The following is a 14,410-nucleotide window of genomic DNA, read 5'->3' as shown; positions in this document are numbered from 1 at the left end:
GCCTGCTCTGAAAACTAAGTTTGATCGTCTATATAATTATTAAAGGGCTCTTTAAGAAGATCCTGAGGTTATATTAAAGTGGTTGGCGCTATTACGTAACATAATAGCTAAGTATGGCATCTAAGAGGGGGACCTATATAATTTTGATGAAACTGGCTTTATAATAGGCATGATCAACACGTTAATAGTAGTAATATGCGCTGATCGACGCAGTAAAGCAAAGTCTGTCCAGCCTAGCAACTGTGAATAGGCTATAGTTATTAAATATGTTAATTTGGGTGGGTGGTGCATCCCTCTGTTTATAATCGTTAAGGGCGTATATCACCTTGCTAGTTAGACTATGGAATCAGGTTTTCTGGGCAACTAGGTGATCAAACCTATAGCTAATAGACAGATAGATAATCAGATAGGCTTTAACTAGATTAAACACTTTAATAAACACACTAAGAACCAAATAGAGGGCGCCTACCAGATGCTTATTATTAACAGCTATAAGAGCTATTTATCAGCTGAATTTAATAATTACTGCAAGCAGAACAATATTATAACCATCAGTATGCCTACACACTTATTACATCTACTACAGCTATTAGATATTACCCTTTATTCGCCTTTAAAACACATATATAGTGATAAAATCAACCTATTCATCAGAGCCTCTATAAATCATATCACTAAGTCAGAGTTCTTTATTGCCTTCTAATAGGCCTATAATAAGGTTTTTAATAAAGAAAACATTAGGTCTGCTTTCTAAGACGCCAGAATTTCACTATAGGACCTAGACCATATCATCAAAAAGCTTAATATGCATTTACAGACGCCTACACCTCCTATAGCCAACCCTTCAACACTACCACCTTAGCAGTCGCAAACGCCCTCTAACCTATAACAAACTATCTTACAGTCTAACTTTATCAAAAGTTATATCTCTACTTATTAAGAAAGCTTACTAACACTAATTATTGCTGCAGTTAAGCAATTATTAAAGGGTGTATAGGTAATAGCATACTTAATCACTATTTTGACTGATCAGCTTTATACCCTTGAGGATGCAAATATAGCACTTACTAAGCGCCAGAGGGCTAAAAGAACGCAGGTCCAGCTTAGAGGGGCACTTAGTATAGAGGAATCTCAGGTTTTGCTTAAAGGGAAACAAAAAGGGAAACGTCCAGCACCTCAAGAGGATGAGGAGGGGGTTCCATTAAAGAGAGCCCAGCCAGCTTGGAGACGCTGTGGTGTGTGTGGCGAGACCGGTCATAATGCGAGAACCTGTTCTAAGGATGTGGAATTATCAAATACTTCGAGTAGTAATGAGGAATAGTTAATTGAATACGTTATGGTTGTGCAATAGTAAATACCACTATGTGGATGGGAAAAGGTTTGTCGCTAACTGATATTTGTCGCTGACTGATGAACTATGTTAAGTTTATTTTTAGTATAAATAATATTATCTCTGAAAAGGAATTTAATGAAAAAAAACTAAATAATATATTTCGTATTAGGAAATTAATTTATATCATAACAATTAAGAAAGATATTTCTGTAAAATAGCTATAAATATTAGAGATTAAAACTATATTTTATAACTATATATATAAAAATGCTTAATATTAAGAGTAGATTACTATAACTACTAAAGCTTTTTTTAGCTTTAATATCTTTTTAATAAATATAAAGAATATTTAAGAGATAAATATAAATACTAAGTTTATTTTAAGAGTTATAATTAAGATCTAATTTAAAATATCTATACTATTATTAAAATGATAAAATAGATTATAATCTTATTTAATAATAATAAAGCTAGCTTTAGTTTGAGCTTATAATATTTTATAAAGTATTAATATAATAACATTATAAAATAGAAAGAATATTAAAAAGATAAATACTTTATCTATACATCTTAGAAAACTAAAGCTTGAAGATATTTTTAATAAAAGACAAGTTTATCAAAATTATAATTCAAAGAGAACTATTTTATAAAAATATAATAGAAAGAAAAATAGATAACTTATTTTAAATAACTAAAATAGTTAAAAGATTAGATTTATTTATTAATAATAACCTACAGTAAGTCATAAGAATAAGGTCTACATATTTAGTATTTTTAAACTAAAAAATATATTTATAACTTATAGTTGTTATTAAAAATATTAATATTATTATAACTATTAATAATAAAGCTAAAATAAATTTTATCTCTCTCTAAGTAGTAAATAGATTATAACTATTATAATAAGAAAAGAAATATATATATTAGTTTAGTAATGTAGAAAGAGAATAGATTTAATATAAAAAAGGAATGATTAAAAATGAAATTATACTTCTTAAGATAAATTATTTAGATTAAAATAAATAACTTTAACTTAATATTATTAAACTTAATATATGTAATATTGTATTAGGAATACTATAGTTTAAAAAGAATAACTTATAAATAGATTAGAGAATAGGTTAACCTTATTAAGATAATAATAATTTAATTTCTAAACAGCTTTATAAAACTTAAACTTTAAATAGATTTATTAACTATAAATAATGAGACAATATTTCTATTATTTTAAAGTAAACAAAGCTATTTTATAACTACTAAATATAATAGATTTTAACTAAAAGAATAATGTATTTCTATTTATTTTAGAAGAATATAAAATATATAAAACAGTCTTTATAGCTAAATTAAAAATTAAACTGCTGAAATACACTACTTTTAATTATAAGATTCGTTTTAAAAAGAGACAAAACTAAGATTTAATAAAGTTTATAGATTTAATTTAATAGAAATCGAAGTCTTTAATAAATATTTTAATAAAAACCTTAAAAAAGGTTATAGTAGAAAATAATTTCACTAACAGAAAGCTTAATTCTTTTTATACTAAAAGAAATAGTAAGTTATAACTATATTCTAACTATTAGATACTTAATAAAATAATAATTCAAAACTAATTATTTTTATTAATTAGTAAACTATAGTAACCTTTTTATAAAGCTAACTAATTTATAATATTTAATTTTAAAGAAACTTATAATTTTATTAAAAAAAAGAGAAGAATAGAAAACTACTTTTAGAATATATAGAAAATATTTTAACTACCTTATTATACTTTTTAGCTTTGCTAACGTTTTAGCTACTTTTTAGAATATAATTAACTAAGTTTTTAGAAAATTTATAGATATCTTTATAGTTATCTTTATAGTTATCTATTTTAATAATATCCTTATTTTCTCTATAATAATAGAATAATATAAAGAATATATATATTTTATATTACAGGTTTGTTTAAATACTAAACTTCTAGTTAAACTAGAGAAAAGTATATTTTATATTTAAGAGGTAAAATACTTTAGATTTATTATTACTTCTAATATGTTAATATATTAAGAAAGAAAATCTAAGCTATTAAGGAATAGCTAATACTAACTAATTTTAAAGAAGTATAAAGTTTTTTTAGATTAATTAACGTTTATTAAAGATTTATTAAATATTATAGTAAAATTAATATACCTTTTATAGATTTTAGCTATAAACATTGACTATTTAAATAGAGAGAAGTTTAAACACAGCTTTTTAAAAGATTAAGGATTATATTATTAATAAGCTAGTCTTAATAATCTTAAACCTATAAAAATAAGTTAAACTTAACATAAACGCTTTGAACTTCACTTTTGAAGCTTAAGTATCTTAGAGAGATTTAAAAGAATAATTATATTTTTATACTTTCTTTTCTTATAAGCTTTATAGACCTAAGCTTAATTACTAAATTTATAATAAAAAACTTATAGTAATTTTTAAAACTTTTAAAGAATTGTAACTTAAGCTTTTAGAAATAATTTATAAAGTATTTATATATATTAATTATAAGAACTTAGTATACTTTATTATTTTAAAACTGCTTAATAAATAATAGATTAGATAATTAGAGTTCTTTTTAAAATTTAACTTCTAAATTATCTATTAAAAAGGATTAGAGAATAATAAAGCTAATACTTTTAATTAGTAACTAAACTACAACGTCTTAATATTTAAAGAAACCTAAGTGATCTTTAAATATAATAATAATAGAGATTTTATATTTATTATAAAACTTCTAATAATAATTAGATAATCTATAGCTAGCTTAACTAATACACTACGTAGTAAAGCTATTATAAAGTTCTATAGTTTATTTATATATAGTTATTAAGGAATTATAAAAACCTAGAATTAATTATAATAATAATATAGAGAAAGAGTTACTAGAGAATATAGTATAATAATAATTAAAAATTATAAGGTTTATTTAAAAAATAAACTAGCTCAATATTAATCTTACAAATTATTATAACCTCTATTTATACTATAAACTATTTAGTACTCTATATTACTTAATTTTATTATTAAACTATTAAATTCTTAAGAACCTCTTATAAAAATATATTTTAATAATATTCTTATTATTATTAATAGATTTATAAAGTACGCCTATTTTATCTTATATAAAAAAGTAAGTAATACTAAAGAATTTAGCTATGTAATACTAAAGTATATTATTATTAACTATAGTATATTTAAAGAAATTATATTAAATAGAGATAAAATCTTCACCTCTAAGCTTTAGAGGTTATTTACCATATAATTTAGTATTAACTAGAAAATATCTACTATGTTTTACTTATAGATTAATACATAAATAGAAAGAATTAACTAAATCCTTAAAACTTACCTCTACGCCTATATTAATTATAACTAAGATAATTAGGTAATGCTCTTAATAATAGCTTAATCTACTTATAATAATATAGTTAGGGAAAGTATTAAGGAATCCTCTTTTCATTTTAACTATAGATTTAAACTAACTACTGATAGAAAACTATAATCTAATATAACTATAGTAATTAAAGCTATTACTATAGCTAACTAAATTAAGGAAATCTAAGATTGTATATAGAAAGAATTTAAATTTATATAATAATAAATAACTAAATTTGGTAATAAATAAAAGATTAAAGGATTAACTTTGAAAGAGAGAGACAGTGTTTATTTTATATAGCAAAATATTAAAATAAAATAACTAAGTAATAATTTTAATTATAAAAACCTTAAACTATTTAAGATTTTATAAGTTATTCTATTAGTTAACTATAAATTTAAACTTTTAGAAACTATAAAATATTACTTAATATTCTATATTTTACTCTTTAAATTAGTATTATAAGGATTATAAATAAATAATATTATTATTATAGAAGATAAGAAACTAAAATATAAACTTAAATAAATCATTAATTATCTGAAAGAAATAAAACGCTATTAGTATTTTATTAAATAAAAAGGATATAGATATAAAGATAATATATAGGAATTAATAAAGAATATTACTAATATAATAGAAGAATTTATGACGTATTAGTAATAATATTAAGAATAGGAAGTAATATTTATCCTAATTAAATTAGTTATCTTAATAAATACTTTAAGTTATTTATAGATCTAATATCTACATAAATATATGGAACTACGAACAGAAATAGATCGCTCTAAATAGAAAAAGTTATTTATTTAATTATAAATACTAAAATATAACTAAAACCCTCTTAAAGTTATTAATAAGTTATTGCTAGTCAGAGGATTAGGATTTATAAACTTTTTATTTATATTAAAACTCTACTAATTAGAATTAATTTTAATACTAAAAGATTAAAGATCTTCTATTATATTATTTCTATAAGTATCTAAAATAACAAATATATTATTATCCTTTAATTTCTATAACTATACTTTAAATAAATATCTTAATATATTACTCTTTTATTCTTTACTAAATTATATAAATCTATAATAGATAACTAGCTATTTTAGCTACTTCAGCTTAAACTTAAGCTAACTTTTAATAAAAATTAAATAAAATATTGATAGTTTGCTTTTTTTTCTCCTCTTATTTTTAATACTAATTACTTAGCTTTTTTATTAAAAAACCTAGTTACTAAAATATACCTTATTATGAGTTTAAAGAACTTATAATTTATTACTACTATTAGTTTATTATAAGGATACTTTAGGTTTTTATAACTTTAATAAGTTTTCATACTTTTAGCTATATAATATATATACTTTACATAAAAATATTAGATATAAAATATAATATTATTAGAACTAAAGCAATAAAAGATATCTTTATAAATAGAATAAAATACTAATTTAGATTAATTTGATTTTTAAATATAACTTAATATAATATTAATATTATAGGGAAATTAAGAAGTATAATTAATAGATCTCTAACTTGGAACTAATAACTTATTAATATTAGGTTTTAAGGATAAGACCTTTAGAAAAGGGACCTAATATTATAACCTATAAATAAAGATAATAGCTAAATAACCTATTTAAGCGTTAAGTAGTTAAAATAGGATATTTATATTACAAAATTATAGGAATAATAGGGATTTATTTAGAAATAGAGGAACTATAGTTTAAGTTATATAATAATAAGATAAGAGATTAGATCTATATATTAAGGATATAGAAGCTATATTTAATAAGAATAGATCCTATTAGAATTATGAATAATAACTAGATAAAAAGTACTATTTAGAATTCATATATAATATAACTTAAGCTTCACTTAAATTAGATTTTAATAGATCTTTAGTAATTAACTTTATACTTATCTTTAGGATATTTTTAGCTTATTTTTACTATAAATAACTTATTAAGTTTAAGATTAATTATTTTAGCCTCTAAAGACTGATCTATAATAAAGCTTATAACCTATAACTTAAATTATAACCTTAGTATACTATTACTATATATTAATCTTTAGCTTTTATTAATAGACCTTACTATTAGATAGCTAACTATAACACTCTCTAAGATGAATCTTATATATACTTCCTATATAATTAATATAGCTTTTATTACTAGTAATATCAAACGTTTAAAAAAAACTAGTTTACTACATATTTAATAATAGCTTAGTTATATCTTTATAGCTAAGAATAATAATATAGTATCTCCATACTTATTTATAATATATATTAAGCTTTTAGAAAACCATTAAAACTAAACTCTCTATTAAGTTAAATAGAGATTTAAAAAGATTACTAAAAACCTAAAAAATAAAAATAAAATAAAGGAGATTAATAGGATATTTATTAAGAAGTATAGTAAATAGCTCTAAAAGCTAATCGCTATTATTACCTTTATTTATAATATAGTAGTTAAAGAGACTAACCTAAGTTAGGGTAGAGGAAAAAAGGGTCCTTATGTTCCCTTTAGTTATACAAGTATTCACAAAAGAGAAGTCAAGTCATAACCATGATCGCCTTTGAAGATTAACGATGCTCCATGGGCTGGCCACGATGTTAATGTAACAATGTGTTATTAAACTAAATCAATGAGATGCAAGCTTTTAAGCGGTGGGCCTCTGAGGCTTCTGGGTAAAGTGTAACAATGATGAGCAAACAAAAAGGAAATCGGAACATGAATCCCCGTTCACGGGCTGTCTAATAAGTTGTCACCTCCACGCTGGATCCATAGCTCCAGCACCTCCATCTCTCCTTCGCAGACGCAATTGTAGGCCTCTTGAGTCCTGCGCCTGCCATGTCAGCACCTTCAAGCTTCCATTCCATAGGCCAGGTGAAAGGCTGGTTGGTTTCCCTCTTCTCATCTGCAGGACTCAGTGCAGTCCACTGTTCAACCGCAGGTGTGTTGAGCTTGCCGTACCCCTTGACGAGGCGGCCATACACCTCCTTCGTATTCCTCAAACCATCGCCACGAGACGCCCAGTTACACTTGCGCATACCGTCGAGATGAATGTCGGCAGCGTTGCGGAGATTGTTGTCCTTGTCGGCACCGCTGGTGGCGAGAAGATGCTCTTCGAGATCGCACACGACGTCCTGATGGACGTGGGCGGCGTCGCGAAGACGGTCGCCACGGCGGAGAAGCTGTGTAAGGCGGTTGGCAAAGTCCAGAGCTTGTATGTCCAGACCGCCACGGGATTGGCGGACGTTGTAGTAGAGGGTGTCGCAGAGGTTGGTTGCCTGGTCAAGATGTCCCGCAGAGATGTGAGCGTTGACAAGGAGAGAGCCAATGTTGAGGACCATATCGGCTCGCCACATGCGTTGAACCTCCCTGGACTGCCAGAGAATTGTGAGAAGGTTCTGTGGAATGATTGTTAGTTCAATTTCGTCTACATGTGTCATCCAAGTAACGTACCTCGAGTTCGGTGTAGTTCTTCTGTTCGCCAAGGAGGTAAACCAGACTCTTGACATCTCTGGGCTCAAGGCCAGCGAAGTCGAACCTGCGCTCCTTCATGGCGGTGAACACCATCTGCATCACATTTCTGCTCGTAGCAATAGAGGATTCCTTAGCGTTGTCATTGGCAGACTTCCAGGTGCTCACGCCAATGCCAGCAAGAAGCTCAGCCAAGCGGAAGCCCCAAACAAAGTTGTTGCCCATGTGGTAGAAGCGTTGAGAGTTGGCAAAGCTGAAGCCGACCTTGGCCACTTCGTGGGCTCTGTTGATGTCTTTCACCTTCTCCATGAACCTCTTGGTAACCGTGTAAGCGGCCCTGCATGAGACGAGGCCAAAGTCGATGGAGTCTCTGTCGGCAGCAATGCCCTCGCCGATCTCGCTGAGCAGGCCGACGTAGAAGTCGGAGCCAGCTTGGTTAGTTGCGGCGGGTCCGAGGTATTTGGAGTACTTGGATGTGAACAGCGAGAAGAGCTTCTTGTCGAGGACAGCCACGAAGCCGGAGCGGCCACGAGACTCCCAGACAAAACGAAGACGAGCAGCATGTTCGATGACGACCTCAATGTTGTTGGTCTCTGTGAACTTGGACATGACAGTCATGTACTGCTCGTACAAGATCGTCTCCAAGAGCACGTCCGCCATGATCTCAGAGAAGCTGTACGACACCTTGGAGTCGACGTTCAAAGCCTGCTCAAAAGAGATGAGGAAGACCAAGGACACCTTGGAGACTTTGCGGTTGACCTTGATGCTGACATCCTTCTCTCCACCCTCGAAGCCAGGGAAGAGAAGGACATAGCGCAGCTGGCGAAGAAGATCGTGGCCGTGTCGCACCATGCCGCAGGCGATGTAGATCTGGGCCAAGGAGGAGGCGGCGGTGTGTAGTGTGTTGGAGATGGTGACGGTCGTGATGATCTCCATGACGGAAGCCTGCAGCATCTGCACGATGGCCATGTGGGACTCCTTGGTACCGAGCTTCTTATACAGGAGAGTAATCTCACGGAGCTTGGCGAGAGTGGTCTCGTGCCACCAGCCGAACTCGATTCTGAGCTGCTCGTAGATCTCGACATTGACAGAAATGGCACGCTCGACGGTGGTCGTAGTTGAAATTTGACCCGTGGTGATGACGGTGACGTAGAGTTGGGAAAGACGCTTCTTCATCGTGCGAACTGTCGTCTCGGTGACCACGTTCGTCGTCTTGGTCCTGGTGATGACTTCCTCATAGACTCTGACCGACTCCTGGTAGTGCTCGGAGGAACCCTCGCAAACCTCAGCAAGCGCGATCATGGCCTTGACGACGATGCCAGCGGAAGCACCAAAGACCTTGGTCACTGTCTCGCGGTACTCGATGGTAAGCTTGTACCGGACGGAGAACTCGACCTTAGCGTGGTGCTCCAGGACGTAGCGGTAGCGCTCATAGATGACCTCGACCATCTCCTCGGTGAATTGGATCTCTTTGTTGTGGTGAACGAAAGTCTTCCAGAGAACAGTGCAAATCTTCTGAAGCTCGCTGTAGCGCCTCTCGTGGTGGTAGTGGTTGAGAACGATGATGGCGGCATCAAGGCCAGCAGCATGACAGCAGCCGTCGTGGGTGTAGATAGTGACAATCTCGTTGTAGCAGTCGTAGGCCTCCTTGCGACCGAGCTTGAGGTAGACAGCAGCCAGCTTGTAGAGGGTCTGAACTGTCAACTGGTGGTCGCGCTTGAGGTTCTTGCGGTAGTTCTGAAGGAGCTTGTTGTAGATATCGATGACCTTCTCATGGCGGTGGTACTCCTCGTAGAACTCGACCAGAGCGACGCCGGCCTCGAGTACGCAGTGATCTTCGACGCGAAGGGAGTGGAAACAGGCGTGGAAGATGCGGAGGTAGATCTCCTCGGCCTTGTCGAACTGCCTCTGCTTGTGGTAGCAGCGAGCGAGACCCCTTGCGACGGAGACGCGCTCCTGCACGAACTCGCCTTCGATGGTCAACTTGGTGGTAGCAGTCAGAACACCACCCCAGGTAACCTCCAGAGACTTGCGAATGATGACCTCTGCCTCAGCCCAGTTCTCCTGCCTGAGGTAGAGGTTCACGAGGGCCATGCAGGAACTGAAGAATCCCTTGTTGACCTTGCCACCCTTGCAGCGGTTGTAAGTCGTCTCCCAGACCTCCCTGGTGACAGTTTCGACGACGGTGGTGGTTGTCTTGGTCTCGACGGTGGTCTCAATAATCTCCTCGACAACCTCGGTGATGATTGTAGCGGTCGAGAGTGCCTCCTTGTGTTCAATGGTCTTCTTAGACTTGAAGTAGCCCCAGACCCTGCTGAGCATCGACATGGAGATATTGATAATGCCAAACGACTTGGCGATGATGGCCAGCTCCTTGAAGCGGATGACCATGACCTCAGACTCGAAGGTGTGGTGCTCGTACTCAGCCCAGAGGCACACCAAAATGTTGCAAGCCTCCTCGGTTCGCTTGATGCGCTGAAGGAAATGGATGTATTCGATGGCGATGTTGAGTTTCTGGAGGTGGAGCTCGGCGCTGCCCTTGAGGCGGCAAGCCTCCAAGATGGAGCGCCAAAGGCTAACGTACAACCTCTCCGTCATGAGATACTGCTTGTTGAACTCGTAGGTACGAGCTAGGCTGAACATAATCTCGATGCGACGGACGTCTGTGTATGAAAGCTCCTCGGCAGCGTCGAAGAGAAGTGTGGTGTGGCGGGAGATGGTTCTGGGGTCATGGCTTTCTCTTCCTTGAAGGACAATACTCATGGAACCAGCCAGCTCAGACTCCTCCTTGGAACCCTTACCAAAACGGGCGGTGACGGTGAGATGGAGTTCTCGGTATATCTCCAACGACCTCTCCTCCTCCTTGACGTCGACGTAAAGCTTGGCCAGCATCTTGGTCCACCTGATAACCTCATCACTGTGCTTACCGCTCTTGCCTCGGTGCATCTCGATCATGTACTTGATCATCTCCTCACGGTAGGTGACGGTCGTGGTTCGCGTGGTGATCGTGATCTTCTCCGTGCAGGCAAGGAACAAGTTGGTGCAGGAGATGACGATAGGGCTGAACTTGTACAGCACAACCTGACCGATGCATGACGCCTTGTAAAAGTACTCGGCAGCGGAGGTCTGGTCGGTGGTGCGCCTGCGGAGGCTTCCCAGGACGATAAGGTTCTGGAGATACGAGCGGTGCCTCTCGCCGAAGCAGGTAGACCGGATGCGAAGAGTGAGATCGTGCATCTCGATAGTGTCCTTGAGCGAGAATTGCGTCTGCCAATGGGACCACTCGAGCAGGGAGAAGAACGTGGTCTCGGGGAAGACCTCCTTGAACTCAGTAGTGAGGGTGAGTTTGCCCTTTTGTCCAACCAAAGATGATGAGCGGAAGTGGTAGACCCAGTGCTGCATCATATACGGCACGATGTGATGCGAGTGAAAGCAATCGTCAATGAGGTCTTGAGGAAGCCCCTCCAGAGATGGCTCGTAAGTGTAGGTGAACTTCGTCTTAGCGAAGAGCATCAGAGCCAACGTCAGGTGGCGGTGGGCATCCTCGATACTCATGAGGGTGTTGCCACAGAGGCTGTGGACGTACTTCCTCACAACGGAGTGCTTGAAGCGCAGGGTTCCCCGGTGCACATTGACGAGGCCCTGGGTGTTGTTGATGGGGGCCCAAATGTCGGCAGAAGGAGAGACGGTACGCTTTGACAAGGAAACGCCCATGAGATTGGTCATCTCGCCAGTGGTGAGGGGGCGCTGAGCAGCGAGCATGAAGATGAAGAGGTTATAGGTCTTGCTCTCGCCGTACTCTTCCTTGATGTTGACCTTCTTCATGAGCTCTCCAATAACAGCCTTCACGTCAGAATTGCAACGGGAGATTGTGTCTCTGAATGAGCCGATGTTTAGGCCTGTAGACAGGAGCTGGATGGAAAGGTAGGCGAAGAGGAAGGAGCCCTTGGCTTGATCGGCAAGCTGATTGACAAGGCTGCGCTTAGAGTTGTCATTCTCTTCAGCAAAGGCGCGAATGCGTCCGAACCTGTTGGCGAGGAAGAGTTCGATATCGTCGCGCACATGGTCAGGCGTTATGACCAGATGCTTGCTGCCACTGCCGCCAAGGTGGGAAATCGGGCGGGAGAAGGTGACGGCCTGAATGTTGGGGTGCTTCTTGAGAGCGGAGTGAAGGCGCTTGTGCAGGTCACTAGCCTTCTGAGTACCGCCCGTGATCTCATCGAGGCCGTCAATGACCAAGACGAGGTGCGCCTTCTTGTTGATGGCAGCAAGACTCAGCTCAAGACACTCCCAAAGATCGGTCTCGAGCTTGTGGCTGTGCTCTCCCGGCGGGGTGCTGCCGAAGATAACTCCCAGCTTCTCAAAGAGTGCAACGTCACCGACGTTAGACTCCAAGAGTTGAGAAAGCAAACTCTTTAGAAGAGCAATAGGCGAAGACTCCTCGGGAATATCGCTCGCTGGTCACAATGTTAGCACGGAACGTCTAGATTGCGACTAGATAACTTACAAAAGGTATAAGAGATGGTCTCGAAGTGAGTTCCGTGGATGGGCCTCTCGAGCCTTTGCCTCACCCAAGCAGCAAGCATACTTTTGCCGCATCCCTCATTTCCAGTGATGGTAAAGATATCATCCTGGCTGCCGAGGAACTCGTGGAGGTCATGCTGAATCCAGGTACACGTGCCGTCGACGCGGAGCTTGCGGTCGGCAACACGGCCGTAGACAAAAGACTTGACAGACTCCTTGGACGGCAAAAGATGCTGTCGGAGTGTGGCAATATCAAGCGACTGCTGCTTCTCACGGAGCTTGTAGGCCCACATGTGGTTGAAGAGATGCTCCTTCAAAGACCAAATCTCAGAGACCTGGGCACCAAACTCGGCATCGAAATCAATCGTCACCGAGCCGCTGAAGATGCGGTTGATACGCTGTCTGTAGAAGATGGCGATGCTTCCAACGAGGTGAACGAGGCTGGAGAAGACACGGTCAAGGTCAGACCTGATGGCCTCACTTACCGAGAACATGTCATGCAGCCTGATGACATGTGAAAGTAGCAGACCAAGCTCATAGAGGGCGTTGAACGTAGGCTCCAGAGCCTCGGCCTGATCACAGCCCAGCTGTATAAGAGGTTAGCAACCAATACTCATAAGTGATGGGAAGACGATATAATACCTCAAGAAGCAAGTAGCAGCTTGCTAAAGCAGTATCCCGAGCACGGTAAGAGTCGGGAATGACCTTCTTGAGGTTCTCTGCGAAGCCATCCAGCTGGATAGCAAAGAACTCGGCCTCCTTCAAAACCCGATCCCACTGGCTGCCCTTGGCAGGCATGTGGATCAAACGCTCGTTGCCGATGTACTCCAGGTACCCTTCGAGGCCCATCCTCTCAAAGTGATCGTGGCTGACATCCTCGATCTCTCGGACGATCTTGCCCTTGATATTCTTGACAACCTCAGAGACACTCAGCATCTTCCACGAGAATGAAGATGAAGATGTAAGCTGGGATGAAGACTGAGTCCTGGTTGACGACTGGGTCTGGACCTGAGAAGAAGAGGTCGTCCGCGTTTGAAACGAGGTGTGCCTTGTGACGGCCTCATTGCCAGACTCAGAGGCAGAGTCGCTGCTCGAGGCGCCGTTCATCCTTCTGGCCTCCTCCCTAATGATGTGCTTGTGGACCGATGACTGACTGCTGGTGGTTGCCATGATGGATGGTCGTGACTCTGAGATAAGAGTGCCGGTGGGTGTGATGTCGTCGATAGATCTTTCTGAACTGAAGGATTGCTCGGAAGAAACAGACTTCTTCCGTCGGCCTATGAAGATCGAAATATCAGTTGCGGCTCATAAAAAGGTATGGGAAGGAAGAATAAAGTTTTGGCTGGGCGTACTCAGTGGGTTTCTGCGGAATCCAAGCATTGTCGTGGAGCTTGACTGCTGATTCCTTCATCATAACTTCGGGGAATACAAGCTGGCTTTTAAACAACGACGACCCGGGTCGGATAGCTGCCCTGCCTCGGCACCTCGGATGGCCTGTTCAGGTATCTTCGGCCTCCCATGAACCAGCACGCAGGACGCCGACGACCATGAGACGCCATTGATCGTGATCACACTATTCCCTGAGACATCAAAACGACTTGCTCTTCAGCTTGACCCCGGCGAGTGGGTGTTAGCGTCCGGTTGCGCGCTTTCCCGATGATTGCTCGCGTC

General features: G+C 37.3%; 1 protein-coding gene across 1 annotated transcript; it reads right to left on the bottom strand.

Annotated features, from left to right (window-relative positions):
* Positions 1 to 7,485: 7,485 nt before the first annotated feature.
* Positions 7,486 to 13,909, bottom strand: CGCA056_v007728 (uncharacterized protein; the record flags this gene model as incomplete). The annotated part of the gene is made up of 4 exons (XM_037322976.1): positions 7,486 to 8,142; positions 8,198 to 12,672; positions 12,723 to 13,326; positions 13,382 to 13,909. The coding sequence occupies 4 exons, from the start codon at positions 13,907 to 13,909 to the stop codon at positions 7,486 to 7,488; spliced, it is 6,264 nt and encodes a 2,087-aa protein (XP_037178324.1).
* Between the last annotated feature and the right edge of the window lie 501 nt (positions 13,910 to 14,410).

This window comes from Colletotrichum aenigma (assembly GCF_013390185.1).
Source record: "Colletotrichum aenigma strain Cg56 chromosome Unknown KSG_Cg56_contig05, whole genome shotgun sequence".
NCBI lineage: Eukaryota > Fungi > Ascomycota > Sordariomycetes > Glomerellales > Glomerellaceae > Colletotrichum > Colletotrichum aenigma.
This window is presented reverse-complemented; position numbering and strand designations above follow the sequence as displayed.